Source organism: Anoplopoma fimbria, chromosome 2, assembly GCF_027596085.1.
Source record: "Anoplopoma fimbria isolate UVic2021 breed Golden Eagle Sablefish chromosome 2, Afim_UVic_2022, whole genome shotgun sequence".
NCBI lineage: Eukaryota > Metazoa > Chordata > Actinopteri > Perciformes > Anoplopomatidae > Anoplopoma > Anoplopoma fimbria.
In genome coordinates, this window is record NC_072450.1 from 1,402,290 (window position 1) to 1,425,014 (window position 22,725).

At 38.2% G+C, this 22,725-nt stretch overlaps 1 protein-coding gene across 1 annotated transcript; it reads left to right on the forward strand.

Moving 5' to 3' along the window:
* Window positions 1-2,198: 2,198 nt before the first annotated feature.
* LOC129105167 (USP6 N-terminal-like protein) lies at window positions 2,199-21,249 on the forward strand. Its single transcript, XM_054616055.1, has 14 exons — window positions 2,199-2,298; window positions 8,450-8,523; window positions 11,482-11,567; window positions 11,673-11,712; window positions 11,791-11,871; window positions 13,524-13,631; window positions 14,913-15,022; window positions 16,338-16,386; window positions 17,717-17,837; window positions 17,958-18,052; window positions 18,150-18,215; window positions 19,697-19,796; window positions 20,449-20,601; window positions 20,738-21,249. Exons 2-14 carry the CDS (start codon window positions 8,458-8,460, stop codon window positions 21,247-21,249), a joined length of 1,587 nt encoding a protein of 528 aa, XP_054472030.1. The 5' UTR covers window positions 2,199-2,298; window positions 8,450-8,457.
* Window positions 21,250-22,725: the final 1,476 nt, after the last annotated feature.

Here is a 22,725-nt window from a genome sequence, read left to right on the forward strand (position 1 = left end):
ATCACAAATAAAGAGTTATAAAAAGAGTTTCTACAGATATATTTAGTCAGACTGGATGTAAAACAGTTAAACTGCTGTTGCTGGAACTGTGTCAGCACTGGTCGCTACCAGCAACAGAACACCAAACTGAAACCAACTGCTGGTTTTTAATTAAGAGAAAAGTATGAAAAGTAAAAGTAGCCACTTAGTTGAACACCGAATGTATAATTCATCCAACAAAAGCTGCGGTTTAAGTTCTTTGAACATCAAACTGTCGTCTTTATTCTGAGTTATTTATAATATTTGTAACTTAAAGTCTTTGAAAAGCTAAACTTGGAGTTGGTTATTATGGGATTGGAAGGGATTTGTATTAAATAAGAGGATTCTAGAACTTGTTGGGCATAATTTTCACATTTTAAATATAATGATATTGAACTGGTTTCCCTGCAGCACGAAGCATCCTGACGACCAGAAGATTTAAGATCATTTAAGACACACTCCAAATCTCCCAAATCTAAATAATTCCACCATAAAATAGCGGTAAAATACTGGCAGCAGAGACACTAGTAATTTATGTTATTTTCCGGTGTATCTACTGTAATTTATTTTACCAGTATCTTGTCGTATATTGGATTACAGTATGTGATGGTAGAATAACAGGCTTTAAGGTCATTTTACAGTTCATACCAGCATGTTAACGCTTATTTACAAAGGGTAATAAAATCTGCTACTTTTACATTTAATTCCCCACAAAATAAAAAAATAGTAAAAAACAATTCATATCCAGTAAAATGTTGCTGAAGTTTATAACGTATCCTCAATCATTCATAAAGCTGACATTGTAAGACAAAAATATTAAAGGTAAAAACTAAACTGTCTCAGCTCAAAGCCCATTGGTTCCTTCAGAAGATTTAAATCTTTCAAAACTCCTCACAAATATAAAGTTCCAATCAGTTTTTTCCTAAAACAGCTGCTCATTATAGTTTTATTCAAACAAACAGGAAACAGTGACTTTATTGGGGACTATTTTCAGCGGCGGATGAATCCATATTTGTGCTCTACAAAAATAATCATCTTAATGTAAATAATTAACAGTTTCATGTCGATTTTTATTAGTTCACCTGGAGTGTCTCCTCTTTTTATTACTATTAATTAAGTACATTTAACATTTTAATATTATTTATTTTTGACATGTTTGCATTTCTTTTTACATTTTAATATTATAAATGTTTTACATGTTTACAATTTGTTCTACATTTTACTATTATACATGTTTTACATGTTTACAATGTGTTCTACATTTTAATATTATACATGTTTTACATGTTTACATTCATTTTTACATTTTAATATTATTACATTTTTACATGTTTACATTTATTTTTACATTTATAATATTATACATGTTTTACATGTTTACATTTTTACATGTTTACATTAATTTTTACATTTTAATAATATTATATATTTATTTTTACATGTTTAAATTAATTTTTACATTTAATATTATTTTTTTTTACATGTTTTACATTAATTTTACATTTTAATATTAGTATTTTTTTTACATGTTTACATACATTTTTACATTTTAATATTATACATGTTTTACATTTTTACATTTATAATATATATATATTTATTTACATGTTTACATTTTTACAAATTTTTCCATTTTAATATTATTAATATATATGTTTTACATGTTTACATTTTACATTTTTAATTTTTATGTTTTACATGTTTACATAAATTTTTTTTTTACATGTTTACATACATTTTTACATTTTAATTTTTTATTTATAATATATTTTTATTTTATATTTATGTTTTTTTTACATGTTTACATTTATTTTTACATTTATAATATATATATATTTTTTTTACATGTTTACATTTATTTTTACATTTTAATATATATTATATTTTTTACATGTTTACATTTATTTTTACATTTTAATATATATATATTTATTTACATGTTTACTGTTCTCCAGCAGATGGAGGCAGAGGAGGAGGAGGAGGAGGAGGAGGAGGAGAGGAAGAGGAGGAGGAGGAGGAGGAGGAGGAGGAGGAGGAGGAGGGCCGGCTCTCCCCGGCTCTCTGCGTCTTTAAGGCCGGACCTGAGCGGCTCCATTCGGCTGCCTGGTTGCGGCTCAGATCTGATCCCGCAGATCCTCCGCCCCGCACGTCTCCTGCTCTGTGCGTGAGTGTGCGTGAGAGAGTGCGTGAGAGAGTGCGTGTGTGCGGGTCTGACGGTGGAGCTGCACGGTACCGGAGGAGAACGGAGGCACCGGAGCAGAACTACACCCGAGAACCACGGTACTGTCCCGGTTCAGCCCGGTTTATCCCGTTTATCCCTCTATTGTTTATTCCCTTTAGAATAAACAATGCGCGTCCCCGTGCGGCGGCGGCGCGCTCATCCACTGTGTGTGTGTGTGTGTGTGTGTGTGTGTGTGTGTGTGTGTGTGTGTGTGTGTGTGTGTGTACCGGGACAAAGCGACTCTTTGAGGCGTCGGTGACTCCGGTCGGTGGAATGCGTCGGTACCGTCAGTCTCTCTCCTCTAATAACTTCATTCATATGATTATTAAAACATTTAAATTTACTCACATTGACACGTTTTCCCTGCAGATGCTTCAACATGCAGAAATGGACTTAAATAAATAAATAAATAAATACATAAATAAATACATCTCTACTTAATAATCCACTCATGTATCATTGCACTGCTGGACAGAATAGATTATAAGGTCTTTTTATAATAAATAAATCATAATAAAAAATATATTTTTTATTACTTTTGTTTACAAATTTAAATAATAATAATAATAATAATAATAATAATAATAAAGATATGATGTTTAACATGTAGCCAGATTATTATTATTATTATTATTATTAATTATTATTATTTAAATTTGTAAACAAAAGTAATAAAAAATATATTTTTTATTACTTTTGTTTACAAATTTAAATAATAATAATTAATAATAATAATAATAATAATAAAGATATGATGTTTAACATGTAGCCATTATTATTATTATTATTATTATTATTATTATTTAAATTTGTAAACAAAAGTAATAAAAAATATATTTTTTTATTACTTTTGTTTACAAATTTAAATAATAATAATAATAATAATAATAATAATAAAGATATGATGTTTAACATGTAGCCAGATTATTATTATTATTATTATTATTAATTATTATTATTTAAATTTGTAAACAAAAGTAATAAAAAATATATTTTTTTATTACTTTTGTTTACAAATTTAAATAATAATAATTAATAATAATAATAATAATAATAAAGATATGATGTTTAACATGTAGCCAGATTATTATTATTATTATTATAGATTATTATTTACTGGGTCCATGCAATCTAAAGTTTTAAATAGAAAAATATTGCTGCTAATTAACAGTAGAGATATAAAATGCTATCTCATAATCTTTATGTATGTTTACGGCACAAACCTTTAAAGGTTCGTCTTCAGTAGCAGCCAGAGGACGAGGAGGAGAATACAAGTCGTTTTCTAGTTTCATCCAATAAACAACGATAAGACGTTAAGGACCACGAATGTATTATTAACAATTATTATTATCTCTACTTCTTCATCCTCTGACGTTGGACTGAAGACAAATCAGGAGTCAACCTCTGGTTCTGTAAAGAGAAGTCAGAGCTTCATGTGTTAAAGCTGCATTCTCTCTCCTGTCCACCAGGGGGCGACTCCTCTGGTTGTATAGAAGTCTATGAGAAAATGACTCTACTTCTCTCTTGATTTATTCCCTCAGTAAACATTGTAAACATGAGTTTATGGTCTCAATCTCTAGTTTCAAGTCTTCTTCAATACAGCATGATGTTCATTTAGTAAATGATGCTCCATTTAGAGTCAAACAGACCATAAAGCAGGGGATGCTTTAGGGCGGGGCTACACACTGATTGACAGGTGAAACAAACGTGGTCATTGTTTTAGTCAAAACTCTCATCAGAACGAGTCCAAGTCAAGTGATGATTTAACCAAGTGTTTGATTATAATTCAGACATTGTTATTTATTGTTTTTTACGTTTCAAAGAACATTTAACACTTGAAATGATGAAGGCATGAATGACACGGTAGAACATCAATTTTACTTCTTTTCTTGAGATTTACAAGACTTTTTACAAAATTACCCAAAAACTCTGACAATGAGGAGGATCTTGGGTGAAATATGAATAAATATGAAACAAAATCTAAATTGTACCCTCCAAACTAAAAATAAATCTGGTTTGAAATGACATCAAACACTATTTCTAAGCTTGTTTTACAAGATATTTAGCTGGACGTCCACGTCTCGTCTCTGTAATGTAGCTTTAGGAGACGTTTCTTGTCCTCTGTACCTGAGAGCCAATCAGTTTGGGCCTCCACCCTTCTTACTGGGCCTCCACCCTTCTTACTGGGCCTCCGTCCAGAGCTCCTCTGTGATTTAGAGTTCTGACCACATGCAGCCGCTGCCCTGAGCTTCAGATGACGGCTCGTATTTAAAGCTTTTGACCTTTTTATACATGAGCCTCTGCAGCTGATCTCAATCACTGTTGGGTTTCACTTTGGACCGTTTCTAACAGTTTATGAAGCATTAAATCTCAACTGACAGAATGTAAATGCAGTATTTGAAGTATCTCAAGTATTTGTGTGAACATATAAAATGTCAGGATCTAAATGTTTGAGCTCCTCATTCTGACACGGATCTGTATGCAGAGGAAATGGTTATAACTTAAAACTGTTTACCACTTTTTGAAGCTCTTCTCTCAGAATTGACCACATTTATATTCGTTCTTGTCTCGGTCTCAGACAAACAGGACTCTGGACTTTATTCGAGACCACGACTATTATCACTAAACTGCCTGTGCATTGTCAGAGTTATTTGCTAACATCATAACTGTGATTTCTCGTAGAAAACAAAGAAACATTCCCACTTTTTTATCAAGACAAGTCTTGTTACACTTATACATAAAAACATCAACAGTATTTATGGAAATAAAGGAGATGAAAGAAGAAGAATCTTCAGTTCTTTCATGTCAAGTGTTTTTTATGAGAATGTGGATCTTTGAGATGAGTTTGTGTCAGTGTTTCACATTTTATTGTTGGTGTTTCATGCAGTGTGGGACTTGCATTGGTTTGGTCTTTGGTCCTGGTCTCGTCTCGGTCTCGATACATTCTGGTCCTGGTCTTGACTTGGTCTAAACCCCTCAAAGTCTTGATCTTGTCTCGGTCTTTATACGCTCTTGTTCATGTTTAGGTGGTCTTCTTGTCTGAAACACTGACGTTAAGTGGAAACTTCTCTGACATACAGGAGCATTTAGATCATCATGGGACACGAAAACTAGAAAAGATTTAATTATTTCAGGGTCAGCAGCTCAGTGAGTTGTCAGATTATTTAAAGAATCACTTAAGACATTCACAGGCAAGCTGTTTTTTGGTGGTTTAGAAGATAATGTGTTGTTAATAAACAGGAAAGTATTATGTTTGTGACGGTCAAAGCAGAAAGATGTATCTCTAAGAAATAAAAATATGATTGTTTTCCTACTTTTTAAATCGCTCCAGACTTCAGTATCATAGACGATGGTGAAAAGTTCAGCCAGCTTCTCGTGGTCTGGATTAAGATATACACTTTAAATGACAACAAAGACTGTGAGTGTTTGACTTTCTGTTAAGATAATGAATCAAACATTTAAATTGTCTATAAAGCAGAGAAACAACATTCTCATGGTTTTCTGTTTTTCTCTGTTTTATATCTCAATATCTTTAAGTTTTGAATCGTTCATCAAACATAAAAGGACATTTGCTCTGGGAACTTGTGATTTGACATTTCCCCAAAAAACTGTCAGATTAATCAATAGTGAAATAAATCATCATTTTCAGCTGTAGCTCAGATAGAATCTGACTCTTTGATGTCAGTCAGCAGACTGAAACATCGACCTCGCTTTGCTTTAACTGTGTCGTCTACCAGACAGGACCTCCATCTTCCTCCTCACTGAATTATTCAACCCAGTTAACCCAAATTCAGACTCACAGTCTGGGACAAAACATGAGAACGGAGCAAACTGATGACCGAATGTCTCAGCTTTTTAAGTTTCACCATCATCGAGCTTGATTCAGCAGATATTCATCTCTCCGTCCCAAAGACACAGTTACATGCACAATCATATTCTACTATTATTCTGAAAATGACAATATTCTGTTATATGGTTCATGTAAACATCATATTCTGTTTGGTTAATCTGAATTAGTCTGAATGGATCATTTCCAGATGAAAACGTGATATGTTGATATTCTCAACGTCGACCTTTTAGAGAAGATGTTTGAAGGAATGAAAGAGGGAGGATGAGTCCACACGGTCCAACAAGTACAACACCTCTGGAACATTCTGATAAAAACATAGTTTAGATCCTGATGTTCAACTTTTTCCATAGTTTGACGTAATAAAAGACGTGTTAGGACATCGACCCGTCAAACACAGAAGAGAACAACGCTGATGTTGGATTTACTGCTGATGAAGATGAGGGATGGGATGCATGTAAACGGGAATGTTAGTTGAATAATACATTTTCATTAGCAATGCAAACAGATTATTAGGATTTTTTGTAATAAGGGCATAAACTGGAATATTTGGTGCATATAAACATAGATATTGTGACTGAGAACTTGTAGAATCGTTCTCTCACAGTCTGTAGACTTTATTTACAGGACTGGTAAAAATGTCCTGCATGAGGTGTGTTATGTCTGATAAATTCCCCAACGGATTAAAGACTTCTGACTTCAGAGAAGAAGAATCTTAGTGTCGATGGATAGAAGTTTATTGGGTATCTGTGCACAACCGCCACTCATAGCCAGCAGAGTTAAACCCACAAAAGAACATCTGTCTTCATGAGACCACACTGCCATGCTTCTTTGAAAACAGACCATGTGAAATAGTAATTAACCCATCGCTGCTAAAACCTCCCATCTCTTTGTTCCTCTTTGTTCCTGCTTCTGGAACCACAGACTGTCGTTGCATAATCCCCGTTCTGGAGATTCTCCTAATCCCGCTGGTTTGAGTGTCCGGATTAACGCTCCGGTCCGGGCCTCCGGGTGTTGATCCGTACGGAGAGTGGAGATTAAAACCCTCGCTGCTCTGTTCGGGGAGGATTTAGCAGAAACCCTGCGGCTCTGCTTTGGATTGAGTGCTTTGTTTTTAAAAAGACACAAGAGGGGCACAGATTAATGTTATGATATCATAAACCACCGTAGTGTGCTTTTAGTTCTGAAGACCAATTTAGCCAATCAGAGCTTTTGTGGGCGGAACTAAGGTTTTGAATTTCCAAGTTAAAGTATTAAATCCTGCTACCTGTGATATTTAGGCCCAGCGGTCATAATTCACAACCAAACACCAGCCTCAAATGTTCATATACAAATCTTTATTTAAAGCCATTCAGACTATAAGCACAATATCTATGGTCTCATATTGGTGGTGTTTCATGTGAAATTAGGAGCCACAGATTCTCAGTTCACATTTTTTAGCTGGTGTACGTCAGCTAGAAACTCATCTACTTTGTTCCTTTTATCACTTTATTGTGGTAAATGAATTTTGGATGGTTAAAAACCTAAATAACAAAAACAATGTACCTCGCTGTAAACAGGTTTCATTAAAACTACTGGAGAAATTGTAGCGATGAAAACTGTTCTGTGGATTCACTTACAACCTGACAAACAGTGTTGACACGCTGCTGTTGAATACAACATTCATATTTATTTATTTAAGCTTTCAGCAGAATTTCCATATATTTTGCTTGTTCTGCAACTCTGTTTTATGCAAATATATCTTAAAGGGACAATTAATGACGCGGCTTTCATTTGGGCATAATCACATTACATCACATTACAGTCATTTAGCAGACGCTTTTGACTGTAATGTAATGTGAATCACCTGAAACTGAGAATTGTTGTGTTTTTTCGTTGGCTTCGAATGAGTCCTTCATATCTATATAGAGAGCGGGAGGCGGAGTCCACAATGTTGCACCGCCATGTTTTTACGGTAGCCCAGAACGGACAAACCAAACCGAGTCTTTCAAGTTTTTACGTTACCTGAAGGCCACCATAGTTCTCCACACGTTTAGAAAAGAACATTGAGCTGACCGGTATTCAATTTGTTGCAATCTGAGACTCTAGATGCCACTAAATCCTTCAAACTTCTCCTTTAAATGCATTTTAATGAAAATGATCAAATGCATCACACAACCAGCTTTCCTTTTTCTCTCCATGTGATGAAGTCATCCGAGGCAGAGTGCTTCACAGCGCTGATCCTCCTGTTGGTTTGGAGGCTAACGGTCGCCCACATCCATCAGCTGCTCTTCTGTTTCTCTGAGTCATCTCAGTTCTTGTTGTTGTTGTTGTTGTTTTTGTCTTTAGCTCATGTAGTTCTTCTTCTCCTCTTCTCTCTGCAGATATTGACATGAAGAAAGACATCGAGACTCTAATAGCAGAGGAACGCGCTGATATCATCTTGAAATATGCTACGGTGAGTTTGTGTTTCTCTCTGGATCATGTAAAAGGTTGTTTTTTTACAGCATCTTTTCAGATTCATAATACTGATATTTATCTTTAATTATACTGTCAGGTATTGATCTGGATAAGTGTCTGTAGTTAGCAGACATTGTTTTTCATCATTTCTTTTGGAGGATTATTTAGGAAAAGTGATCCCAACACATATCTACGTTGTCTCCTGTGATGTTGTTCTTCTGTAGGAGGAAGAGTTCACACACTGAGGAGGACGAGAGCGTAAACTCAGATGTGTGGAGTGTGGTTTGTGTGTGGTTTGTGTGTGGTTTGTGTGTAACACACTGTGAATGTGTGTGTGGACTGTACATGTGGGTGGATGTGATGAGTACGCTGCTGAAGTGCATTAATAACACGTTATGTAATTATAGGTTTGTGTTTGTGGTTTGATGTGATCGGAGAATGAAGATAAATCTGAAACTAACAAAACAAACGTTGGTCAATAACCTTAAACTCATGATGAAGACGTCAGTTTGTCTTGAACGGATGAATAATCAAACATATCACCCTGTTTTTAGATATGATTATAACAATCTGTTATAATCCAGATCCAGATCAAAAGATACTCAAACTCCTTAACTTATGACGCTGCTTTAGTCGAGATAAAAGTTATATAAATTCCCTTTTTTTTTCTGCCAATCCTAACCGTGACTCAAAGGTTATTGATCTGTTGCACCTTTATTGATTCTGTTCATGAGTGACAATAGACATCCTTAGCACACAACAACACCCACTGAGTTTGAAAACACAGCTCTCTCTCACCTCGGCTATCTCAAGAACTTTACATTTACGGATCACTCCGTAGTTTTAATGCACATGTTTAAGATGCACATTAATACAAATGGACAGTCACATAGGTGATGTTTATGTGAAGCTGATGACGACATGCGGCGGCAAAAATAATCTTTCCCAGGTGTTTTTGCTTCGGCAGCATCAGGACATCGTGCACGACAGAAACACACGTTATCAGATTTCAAAATAAAAGCCTGGATGAGCTCTGCAGAGTGGTGAATGTGCTGATGCAGAGTTGAACACGGGGAATGGAGACGTTGGCAGCCAGAGGTTAAATATAGCTCTGTCTGTGTGTGTGTGTGTGTGTGTGTGTGTGTGTGTGTGTGTGTGTGTGTGTGTGTGTGTGTGTGTGTGTGTGTGTGTGTGTGTGTGTGTGTGTGTGTGTGTGTGTGTGTCCCTCTGTCCAGCCATAGCAACAGCTGTGACACAGTGTGCAGCGATGTGACTTGACAGCGACCTCCGGGAGCTGGCTGAAGTCCCGGTCGTCGTGATTTCTGTGTCTGGATGCTGGTTTTCCGGTTTACAGCTCAGTGAAAGAGATCAACCCCACTCCAACGCTGTTTACCCCAATGAACTCTGGGTAAAAGAGGCCCAGATACGTTATATAGATAGGTTTCAAACTGAATGTAATGTCTGACACAGCAGATATTATGTTTAAACTGTGAGTCTGTCAGTCTCGTATGGAATAAAGAAATAAAAAAGGAATATTTTCTTGTAAAAAATAATCCAAACGTTAAATCTCAGTCTTTTAGAATAAATTCATGTCTCCATTTATTGGTGATGTTTGACTAAAACTTTGCCTCTTTTCTTTTGTTGATCTTTTCTTGCTGCATCACAGAATATCATCAATTATATTCTTAATTTGAAAGTGCAGATGAAAGCTGCATTTAGTAAAACTGAGGTTCTACTAACTACAATTACATTTTTGCATTAGATGATATGCATCTGTGTAAATCTTGAAATGCGATACCAAAGACATGTTTGAAGCTTTATTTTTGCGATATTTTCCTTTTTATTATAACAAAAGAAGTCAAGGTGCAGTAGCTGAGATGTGTAAAATGATAAAATGACGGCTTTTCTGGAGATCTGACACGAGTCAACATGCATCAATATGCTGCAGGTTTATATAGAGAAACATGGCAACTGTAACATGAAGTACTTAACAGTCCAATCAGTAAAAATGTCCTTTAGTGTCTTCTTGCATTCTTCTGTCTTATATTTTTGAATTGATTGCATTCATAAGTTCAGCAGCGCTACATGGTGCTCTGTGACTCTCTGAGCCTCAGTGATGAAGTATTTTTAGCGCTCTCACTTCCATGACGATGACATCACTCTAGAGGCTCAGAGCGCCGACTCGACCACGAAGAAGTCTGTGTTCACGCTCTGACCTTCTCTCTCCTCGCTGCCAGAGCAGGAAGCTGATTGGCTGCCTTCCAGACATGCAGCCGCCTGCTCCGGTTGGCTGTCGGAGGATTAGTTCCCCCTCTGTTGTGTCAACACGGAGGCCAGATTGTAGCCTAAATGGATTTTCCATGATACAAACATCACTCCTAGACTTTGTGCTGGTTGATGCAGATTCTGAGCGTGTTTGGTTTGGACAGTTTGACTGTTCAGTGCTGCTGTTTGACTGATTACAGATGTTCGTGTTTGAACCTTTTAGTGCAATCTGTCACTGTTTAAAAACGCTTTCACTGTTTGAGTGAGTGTATGCATGAGCACTCTAACCGGTGTGTGGATCTGTATGAATGCAATGAAAGTTTATGTGCATGCAAATGTATTTGTGTCATGAGAAGAGTAGCTACTGAAATAACCAAGAAGAATATCAAAACTAAACCTGCATCCGATCCTTATTGTACCCAGATCAAGTCTGGAAAAAGTGCACCTTTAATGCACCGTGTGATTGAACAGACATGAACAGACCATAAAGCAGGGTATGCTTTGATGAAGTGAGGACATTTTGGACAGACATGAATGTAAACTGCAACTTAACTAGTTTGCAGAGTCAAAAAAACAATGAGGTGCTAATTCTTATCCGTGTTACTTTCAATAGAAGGTTCAGTTGAACTCAATATATTATGTTCTTTGCATACTTCTGTTTGTGAGTGTATAAGAATGTTTGTGTCTGCAGGGGAGGCAGGGCGGGGTGGAGATCGACCCCTGGGAAGATGCCGACTACAGTATCTTCAAAGTCATCGACCGCTTCGGCTTCATGCAGTAAGTCCTTCCTCATCTCCTCTTCACACTGGAGACCTCAGTTTGCTTCTAGTTGGTGGAGCCGTGCGGTTGATCACTGACAGTTTGTGTTTTATTGTTTCTCAGTGAGGACGAGCTGCCAGCCCCGACTGCACACGAGGAAAAGGTAAAGAACGAAATGTCTTTTACAGTAGTAACCAAACAGCTGCTTTACAGATGTTCACCATCTCTGTCTCCTTCACAGAGGAAACATCTGGAGGTAGAGAGAGCAGAGAAGTGGCTGAAGATGGCAAAGAAGTGGGACAAATACAAGAACAGTGACAGAGTGAGTAACAGACCCAAACATATCAAACAACGGTTTAACTGACTGGACTGCTGGAGAGTTCACACATATTGTTGACAAGAATGCAAAGTGGGTGATGGTTTCCATGTGAGTCTGAACTGGGACTGAGTTTACTGGATTCCTACATGCTCACTCATTCTAACGTAATCCCTAAAATATGAGTCAAACTGGAAGATATTTGGAGGATAAAACATCCACCCACACACACCAGTTGTCTCACTTACAGTACACTCAAAACATTTGTTCTTATCACTTATAATTTAAAGTTAAGTTTGATATTTATGTCATATTTAAGGATTCAAGGATGATTTATCGTCATTATGCAACACAGGGATGCACAACAAAGTTCAGTTGTAGCCCATTAGTAACACAACAAAAACAGTAGACCATTCCTGCAGAGCTTTATTTAAATTTGCATCATAAGGAATGTGAACAGCGGCAACAAAAACAATTATCTTGGCAGATAATTTGGCCGACGTCTTCACAATAAAAAAAATCATCAACTTTGCCTGTGTTTGAGCACCAAGCATCATGATGTAAACACAAAGTCCAGACCTGTTTTCAGGTTATTTCTCCACACAAAAGTATATCTCCGAATACGTCACGTCACACCATCATCTCTCTGTCCGTGATACAAAACTAGCAGACACGGAGGATAATAAATCATTGTTCAGTTATAACATTGTTCAGTTGCTACCAAATAACCCGCCCCTATAACTACTCTAGGGATCCTTGTTATCCCGGGAACATGCACCAACATTAATGGTTGTAAGAGTGGCATTTAACAATTTGAACAATAATCCAGCTAATCAGACTTCAAGACATTCTTTTACCAAATATGAAATTTGGAGTGACAGCAAGATGCTAAAGTAGCCGCCTAGGCTTGTTTTTCTTTGTTTGTTTGTTTTTTGTCATATTTGGTATTGTTTTATTATCTTGTTGTTATGTTAGTTTTTTGTTAAATGTTTTGTCTAATTGTGCTTGTATTGTATAATTGTAGTTGAGGACCCCCTTGAAACTAAATGGTACATCTTAAGGAGTTATTCCTAATAAAGATTTCTATATAAAATTCTAGTTCTAGATTAGATAAATTCAGAATTATTCTTTTTTCAAGTTTAAATCCATTTCATCTGTGTGTGTCCAGTACAGATATGTGTTTAGTTTGTTTGAATATGAGGTTTTACCTAATACAAATCCTGCACTTATTGCAATAAAAAGAAACAGAAACTCTATTTACAAATATAATTTGCTTTTGAACATTTTTAAGCAGTCAAATTGAGCTCCATCCTGATCCCAAATTCAAATTGTGGTATTTTCTGAGTATGAAACATTTCCATGCTCTTGCTGCAAATTGAAGCTGCCAAAATGGTAATGTTATATTGGGAAGTTCTTAACCAAAAACATGTGTTATTAACCTGAGCAGTGACTTAATCCATGTTTAACACAAACCTGCTGAGAAACGTTGAGAAGTTTCTCTTTGTTCCTGTGAATACGCTCGTAGGCGATCCGTAGGCGGTGAAACTTTCCGGTGACTCACGCTCTGCAGCATCAGCTCTCTAAACCTTCTGGCTTTTAAAAAAAAAAACCAATATTCACCCAGAGTTTATGTTTCCTCTCCTGCTCTCTGCTGTCAGATGGTGAAACGGGTTTACAAGGGCATCCCCCTGCAGCTCCGAGGCCGGGCCTGGGCTCTGATGCTGGACGTGGAGAGGGCGAAGAAGGAGAACGAGGGCAAATATGAGGTGTGTGAAGGAAAGTAATATGGAGGAGAAGTTACTAATACTTGAGTCTGACCGATAAACTTTCCTGACCCGTCTTCATCTTCAGTAATATCAGTACGGACGGTTCTGACCTCTTCGTCCTGTTAATGGAGACCTCTAAGGCCATTATCCCGCTCTACCATGGTCACTTTCCAAAGACAAAAGAAGTTATGACCATTAATCTGTATTTCTCTGCGTTTTGCAACCAGGTCTTACGTTTTTTCACTTTCACTACGTTTCCGTGGTAACCATGAGGGTTTGCTAATACCTGGAACAATAATTACCATCTCACAAGTTTCTTTACTATGGAAATGTTGGTCACGTCTCCAGTACAGAGAACCCTCCCACATAGAACCCTTTGGCTCAGCTAACGTTATGCTATCAATATTCTAAGTTAATTACAAACCGTAAATATAATTTGACCTTCCGTTTAACAACAAGACAAACTAGCTATCCGGCCATGTAATTGTTCCTAAATCAACATATATTTCCCCAAATTCTCTATTAGATTAACCGTAGCATAAAGCTACGTTATATGATAAAGATAACTTTATGCTAGCAAGATTAAAAGTCATTTACAAACATAATTTGACTGTTTAACAATTAGACTAGCTGGCTAGCTATCCAGCCGTGACGTTTTCCCCAAATCAATATGAATATGTTCACTAAATCTTCATTAGCGTAAAGCTAGTTTAAAGCTAACGTTATATGATTAAGACACAAAGTCAATAACAATCAGTAAACATCATTTGACCGTCTGTTTTAGAACAAGCTTAGTTAACTTTACAGCCATGTCATTGTCCCAAAATCAATATCAATATTTTCACAAAATCTTTATTAGCATAACGCTTGCATGAAGCTAACGTCAATAATATTTATGTTTAAAATCTAAAAGTGTGTTGAATAACAAAACTATCTATCCATCAAAGTCAATAACATTTAATTCAGTTTAAAATCATTAAATGTAATGACAGTGTGTTGAATAACAAAACTATCTATCCATCCACTGTCCCTTTAAGTTAAATCAAATTATTTTCATAATTATAACAAAATATTTCTTCTGATGCATCAACTTTAACTAAATAAACTGCATTTCTGACGGCTTTCTTCCATTTGAAATAGTACTAAACTGATATTTCTCATGTCTCTCATCCAAACACTTCTTTTAAGCTGGTACATTTCATCCTCTTCACTCAGTCGAGTATCTCTTTGTGTTTTAATGACCCGACCTCGTTGACCCGGCTCTTTGTTTTCTCTGCTCAGAACATGAAGGAGCAGGCCCGACTGTACTCGTCTGAGATCAAACAGATCGACCTGGACATCAACCGGACCTTTAGGAACCACATCATGTTCATGGATCGCTTCGGAGTCAAGTGAGTCTCACAGTGAGATTCATCTGTCAGTGCTTTAAGTTCTCTCTCACGTTACTGAAAAAACATGTTTCTAACATCATAAGCTGCTTTTTCAACAGTGAAGTTCAAAAGAAATGTTCCTGGTGTCCACATACTTTAGGCCACATTACCGTGTTCATTTCTCAGGTTGTGGAGATCAAAAACACTCGTCTGTAGTTGGAGACTCTGATTCTGCGACCTCAGGGTGAACCTGAGAGAGAGGTGGGCCGTCTGTGTTCTGGACCTGGTTTTGGGTTTGTTTGTAGAACCGGTGGAACCCGATCCCGTCACAGAGTGATGTCACTGACAGTTTAATAAACCACAGGCCCGGTTTCAGGAGCGGCAGTGGAAAAAGTCTGAGGCAGCAGATGAAGTTTATCTCTGGTTCTGTGTTCTAGGTTTTTTGTGTGTTTTGTGTTTTCTATTCTCTCTCTTTTTGCCTTTATTTTGATTCTCATGTTCCGTGTTTTATTTTCTATGATCTATGTTCTCTTCCTTTGTTTTGTCTGTTATGTGTGTTCTCTGTATGATGTGTTCTGTTTTTCTATGTTGATTTTCATGTTCTGTGTTTTTATTTTCTCTGATCTATGTTCTCTATATTCTGTGTTCTCTTTCTTTGTTTTGTGTTCTCGATGTTGTGTTTCCTTCTCTTTGTGTTTCTGTTATTTGAGTTCTTTGTATTATGTGGGTTCTGTTCTCTATTTTTTTCTCTGTTTTGCCTTTATTTAGATTTATGTGTTCTGTGTTTTATTTTCTCTGGTCTATGTTTTCTATTTTCTATGTTTTGTTTTTCTGTTTTTTGTGTTCTCTGTATTCTGTCTGTTCTGTTTTTTTTATCTTCTGTATGTTTTTCTAAATGAAGTGTTCTATGTTTCTGTTCCCTAGTTGTTCTCTATTTTCTGTGATCTCTTTCTGTGTTTTCTTCTTCTCTTCTGTTCTTTGTGTTCTCTGTATCACATTTTCTTTGTTACGGTTCTCTTTGTTTCTTTGTTCTCCGTGTCCTCGTCTCACTGTTTTTCTCTTCTTCTTTGTTTGAGAGTGTGTCTGTTAGTAAAACGGTCCAGTTTAAACAGTGCAGAGTGGGACCTCCTGTCTGTGATTGTGTCATTCTGATTTAATAGTTTTTCAGATTTGTTTTTGGGCTCATAGTGACCAAAAGTTGCATTGTGGGATAATATTCCACTATACATCCACTATATATATTTAATAATCAGTAAATAGTCAACAGTTTTCATCCAGGAAGCTTGTGAATACGTCTTTGTTCCTCCCTGATGTAGTTTCCTCCTCCTCTCTACAGGCAGCAGGCTCTTTTCCATGTCCTCTCTGCATATTCAGTCTACAACACAGTAAGTCTCTGTTTTTCCTAAAAAACACTAAAATACCACTTTAACTTGATTTAGCTGATAAAGATCTGCAGACTTCATATGCTTGTTTTCCACTCGAGGTTCATTCTGTGGACGTTAAGTTCACTGTGGACTCGTTAGAAGGGTAGAGAAACCAGCTAGTGACTGGAAGGTTGTCGGTTCAATCCCCGGACAAGGAAGGGTAAATCTGCCCCTCTCTCATTAGGTGCCCTTGAGCAAACCCCATAACCCAAAACTATCCACTGGAGCTGCTCACTGGTCAGACTGGGTTGTACTGGTCAGCTTCCAGGGCGTTCCTGTGAAAGTCCTCCTGAATAAATAAAGGTGAAGACAGAGCTCTTAAAGTCTGAGGAAACAAGGTGCCAACAAGATCCACATTGAGTTCCTCCCATAGGAGAACCCTTTTTCCTGGCAGAACCTTTTCAGAGGGTTGAACCCAAAACAATCTGTGAAAGTTTGCACCCAGAATCCCCCATGAGAAGTTCAACAGAGAACCCCTCTATGGTGTAATGGTTCCTTCTCTGGAGGTTCTATTCGGATTATTCCCAACTTCTAAGGGTGCTAACAAGAACCCACCCAGAGAGCTCTACCAAGAACCCATTTATATTCTAAGGCTTTCACCTTACCAGGGGGTTCTACCAAGAACATTTTTAGATTTGATGGGTTTCTTCTAGAAACCAACCATGGGTTTTTACATAGAACCCTTTTATATTCTGGAACCCAACCAGGGGATTCTACCGAGAACCCTTCTCATTTTAAGAGTTGTAATCTAGGACCCACCCAGAGGACTGTACTGAGGAACCCTTTTCTATTTCAAAGATTTCATCAAGAACCCTTTTGTATTCCATGGGCTTTATCTAGAACCCAGATTTAGAACCCAGCCAGGGGATTGCACTGAGAACCCTTTTATATTCCAAAGGTTTGTCTAGAGCCCACCAAGGGAATTATAGTGAGGAACCCTTTTATATCTCAGGAGGTTCATGTTTACAATGTTTACTGAGGGAATAAATCAAGAGAGAAGTAGAGTCATTTTCTCATAGACTTCTATACAACCAGAGGAGTCGCCCCCTGGTGGACAGGAGAGAGAATGCAGCTTTAAACAGGAAGCTTTGACTCTGCAGGTCGTCTCCTGGGTGGTTCAGGGATTTGCACAGCATGTACAATAATTCATAACAACAGTGCCTTTTTGACAACGACAGAGAAACAGCTTTTCTGTGAATCCGGATGTTGGCAGCTCAATCAGGAGTAAAACAAAAGCACGGCAGCAGAGGGAAATGCGATTATCTTTTGGTTTTGTCCTCGTTGCCTGCAGGAGGTGAGCTACTGCCAGGGGATGAGTCAGATCGCTGCCCTGCTGCTCATGTACATGAACGAGGAAGATGCCTTCTGGGCGCTGTCACAGCTGCTGACCAATCACAAACACGGCATGCACGGTGAGACCAGAACATCTGCCTCCGGCGTGTTATTAAAGATGAAGTGGTGTAGCTGATTGCAGTGATTTGGACTAATGCGTTGGATGAGTAACTCTCTCTCTGCTCTGTTTTCCTCTGAAGGATTCTTTGTTCCCGGGTTCCCCAAACTTCAAAGATTCCAGGCACATCATGATCAGATTATCTCCAAACTCATCCCCAAGCTGAAGAAACACCTGGTGAGAAGTGTTTCATGAAACAGAGCACGAGCAGAGAAGGAACTAAAGGCAGTTTGATGCCTCGCAGATGATTTGCTGATTGTGTCTTTCTCTGCAGGACAGAGAGCAGATGTCTGCAGGGATTTACTGCACTAAATGGTTCCTGCAGTGCTTCATTGACAGGGTGAGGAACCTGCTTGATTAATGAGTGTTTCCTCTTCATCCACTCACTCTGTATGTCGCCTCCATTCAACAACACAATGACCTCACATTTAAAGTAACAACTGGACAAAAGCCCAGAGCAGCTTTTTTTCAGGCCTGTCATCTTACTTCATTCATTATGTGAAGATAAGAACGCTTAAAGAGTAGCTCACTAAACCCCAAACCACTGTTTCCAGTTGATAACCAATGTATATGTGTTTTTAGTTGTGTTGTTATTGGATTTAGGTCCAAATTGAATGTTTTTTTATTTTTTATTCTACATATTGTGGTATACATATCAACAGTGACCTCCACGTATATGGAGGCTGGTTTTTTGCCTCATTTGCATATTTAAACATAACATGTCAGAACAAAAAATACAAAAAATAATTGTTTTAATGTCAGTAATCAACTGGTGAAGTTTCATGTTGATATCTATTAGTTATTTTTTTTACCCTATTCACCTGTAGAGTCTTCAACATGTATGTAATTTAACTAAACATATCTTTAAAGGACGTTTTCTCTAAATGAGTTTTTTCTCAGACTCTGATCCATAAATCTCCACTTCAGTAGCTCTTACATACACCAAACTTTACAGCTTCATTCCTCTCTATATTCTGAAGGTTAACACAGAGGGGTTTGTTCATATATCATTCATAGTCTGATTTATACAACATTTATTACTAAAAACATGGAGAAAAGGAATTTTCTTTTGGTCTGTTGACAGTATTTTCTGATTAATGTAGTGATACAAAGAGAGATCCAAAGTTCCCTCTGTAAAACACTTTTGACTCTAATATGTCAACAAAATTAACAAGAATTTCTTTATCCAATGTTCAGATTTGTAGTCTTGAAATGTATGGAAATAAGAACACATTTGATAAAACAATGCCTCCAATGCATATTTAAACAAAACATTTAAAACAAATGTGTAATAGGAAAAATAATTGTCTTAATGTCAGTAATCAGCTCGAGGCGTTTCATGATGATATCTATTAGTTCACCTCTTTAAACATCATATTCCGGATAAATCTTTACTTCCATCACATTACTGCTTGATTGACAGGTGATTTTACTGAAGTTATTACCAATAATGACTAAAAGGAATTTGCCAGATTGCATTTTTTAAAGATTATTTTACATGATTTCAGCATAAAAAGCTCCCCGGTGATATTTGAGCTCTGGGACTTGGGCATTATAGGAGCTGTTAAGTTAAACTGCTATTAGTCTCCTCGGTGCATTCCCACAATCCTGTGGTGCTGGTGGTGGTGGTGGTCTGGCAGAATGGGGCCGCTGTCAGCACTTCTCCGTCCTCTGAGGGACTCGGATCTGAGGGGCCTTCGTGGGCCTCTGAGGTTTTGGGAAGGAACCAAAAAAAATAAACCCTCCTGACTTTCCGGGACTAGAGAGCTGCCGACACGTGTAAAAAACGGCGATTAACGGCAACATGTTGCGTTTCTGCAGACGCCGTTCACGCTGACCCTTCGGCTGTGGGACATCTTCATCCTGGAAGGAGAGAGGCTCCTCACCGCCATGTCCTACACCATCCTGAAGATACACAAGAGTGAGAACACGATCAATAGCTTACAGCACTGTGATAAATCACAAACACATTGTTAAAAATCTAGTTTTAGCCTTTTAACAAACTACAGAAATGACTTTGATGATTTTTCAGCTGTTATTTCATTAAAGTCTGAACATTTGGATTCAGCTCCAGCCTTGTATAATATTATGACTCCATAAGAATGCAGATGCAAGACAAGACACGAAAACAACTTTTTAAAATGCTTGTTTTCTCAGTGGGGTTTGGATCTATCAGTGCTAGGCTATGCTAACATTTACAAACATATATAAGATGTGGATGTAGTCATCGTGAGGTCACCCATTGTTTTGTAGAATGACGTTTTGAAGACTCCAGTTCAGCGATTTAAACGTCGCCATCTTGGATTGCGGACGTCGCCATCTTGGTTTTCTTGCAACCATTGAACAGGAATTGACCATATTTGGAGTTTAAGACACTTCAGCATTGGTTTCTCTTTTTAGAACTGGAGATTGCCTCCTGGCTTAAGTCACACTGCAGGCGTTTATGTGGCTTTATGTGACATTAACTCTGTGTGTGTGTGTGTGTGTCTGTGTCTGTGTGTGTGTGTGTGTGTGTGTGTGTGTGTGTGTGTGTGTGTGTGTGTGTGTGTGTGTGTGTGTGTGTGTGTGTGCAGAGCGTATGCTGAAGATGTGTCTGGAGGATCTCAGAGAGTTCCTGCAGGAGCGCATCGCTCAGACTTTCTTCTACAGCGACGACGTGATCATCGAGCAGCTTCAGGCCTCCATGACCGAACTGAGGAAGATGAAGCTGGACCTTCCTCCTCCAGGTGTGCAGATCATGTCCACAGAGCCCGGTCCAGTTTAAATGTGGCAATATGCACGACAGCTTTCTGGAAGTCATGGCTATTTCAATTTGTGCACCTCATTTTTAGAAATGGAATAAAGTATGTGTTTTGTTTTCAGGGAAGCCTGATGAGTTGCCCCGTAAGCCTCTGGGTCAGGAGCTGCCGGTTCTGTTGAGTCCGGTCCAGACCTCCAGAGGGAAGTCGTCCTCAGCCAGAGCCGGACTGAGCCTCCACATCATCTCCCACCAGCCCGACTCCATATCCCCGGACCAGAGCCCCTCCAAGGACCCCCGGGACCTGGACCCTCCGGACCAGGAGGAGGAGGAGGAGGCCCCGTTGCCCTCACCGGACCCGGTCATCATCCACAGCCGGGCCCCGCTGACCCCCGACGGCTCCCCTCTGACGGGGCCGCCGCCTTACCAGCCCCCGAGAGTGAAGCGGCGCTCACCTCGCATCAACTCCCACCAGCATCAACGGACGCCGCAGACGCAGACCGGCCCTCCTGCAGGGGCCCGAGGACTCTTTCGGCTCCTCAGTCCGAGAGTCTGTCTGCAGCGGAGCGGGCCGAGGACGGCTACCTGGTCCAGCTGCTGGAGCAGGCCTCGGCTCTGCCCTCCAACAGGAACCTGAACCAGGACTCGAGCGAAGCATGGGAGGAAACACAGGATCCGGACGCTTCATGAAATGAGCACCGACGTTTTGATTATGAGTCAGAGGAATGAACCGGAACATTTAATGTTCTGTAGAGGTCAAGTTAAGGAGGTTCAACGTGTGAGAAGGAATCAGATTATTTATGTCAAGCCATAATTGCTTTAAAATATGTTGCCAGTATCACGAACAACACTAGTTTTGATGATCTAATTTGTCCAATTTAAAGAGACAAAGTTAATAACTAAGTTTCTGAAACGTTTTTAAGAAGCAAATTCCCTCCTTTCAGGTGTTAAACATGTTATTTTTTTAGTAGACGTCAAGTGGACTTCCTGTTTGTTACTGAAAACTCAGTGTCTCAGAATGACTCCCAGTAATCCCACTGGTTAAACTGGGACTAAAACCAGTGCAACCTACTTTCATCATGCAGAGAGCGTGACGTTGGTGTGTGACGAAATACGGACATTTTCACCACGTTTTTTTACTTGCATGCTTTATTTGTATGAACAAAAATATGAAGCCAAAATGACAGATATCCATCGTTTGAATCTCTGTTTATGCCAAAAATGTAACTGCATATCGGGGCAATCATTGGCTTAAAACATGATCCATATACACATTGAAAGAGAAGGATGGTTGAATCAGCTGGGTCAGCTCAATCCAATCAGTTAATAATGCTGATGAATATTCTGTGTCTACAGCCGTACAGGCAGCAATAACACACGTTGATTTCTGCAGCCAGAACAAGTTCCGTCACAAGAACGATTCAAAACCAGTTTATTTTAATGAGCTTATTATTATTCACAGATAATTTCTCTCCTCACGCAGGATGTCGACTCCCGCAGCTCCTAAACTCCTCTGGAGATCTGCTAAATATCTGCAGGGATGGGAGTGATTTCCTCCGTTAAGAAAGTTAATTAAACGCTTTAAGGCTTTCGAAAAAAGTCGGAATTTCAGCAGGAATGTTTTTGGCCAGTTAGAACAGAGTTTTTCTCTAATAAATTAGACTGCAAATCTTTAACAGCAAGTCTACAAACTGGGGGTATCAAGTTCAAACAATGTGGGTTTTTTGGGGGAGGGTCTAATGAAAACGCTATTGAGTTGCATTATGGGAAGTGTAGGATCTAGTGTTTTTGGACATTTGCCTAATCTGTTTTTAGTTTGTGCAAACCAGATGGTTTTAATTGCACAAATATTAGGTATTGCATCAAATTTAAATGTAGATTATTATGTAGTTACTTCAACTAAATACTTTAAAGTAAAACTCTGATCTGTGCAGAACACATACCTCACAGCATCACCTGCTTTCACAATTTGAACCCTTTTAAAAAAACACACTTCTCTCACTCACACTGCATGTTATTTGCATTTTTGAGAATGTGAGGGACGCAGGAGACACGGACTGAAGATTTCCTGCAGAATTACGGTTCTGAATTATGTGGAAAGTCACTTTTGATG

Excerpts from the sequence above, each read along its gene's own strand:
- LOC129105167 (XM_054616055.1), top strand. The coding sequence starts at position 8,458 with ATGAAGAAAGACATCGAGACTCTAATAGCAGAGGAACGCGCTGATATC. Across the intron at positions 8,524-11,481 it reads TCATCTTGAAATATGCTACG|GGGAGGCAGGGCGGGGTGGA; the intron begins GTGAGTTTGTGT and ends TTGTGTCTGCAG. Across the intron at positions 18,216-19,696 it reads TGCAGTGCTTCATTGACAGG|ACGCCGTTCACGCTGACCCT; the intron begins GTGAGGAACCTG and ends GCGTTTCTGCAG.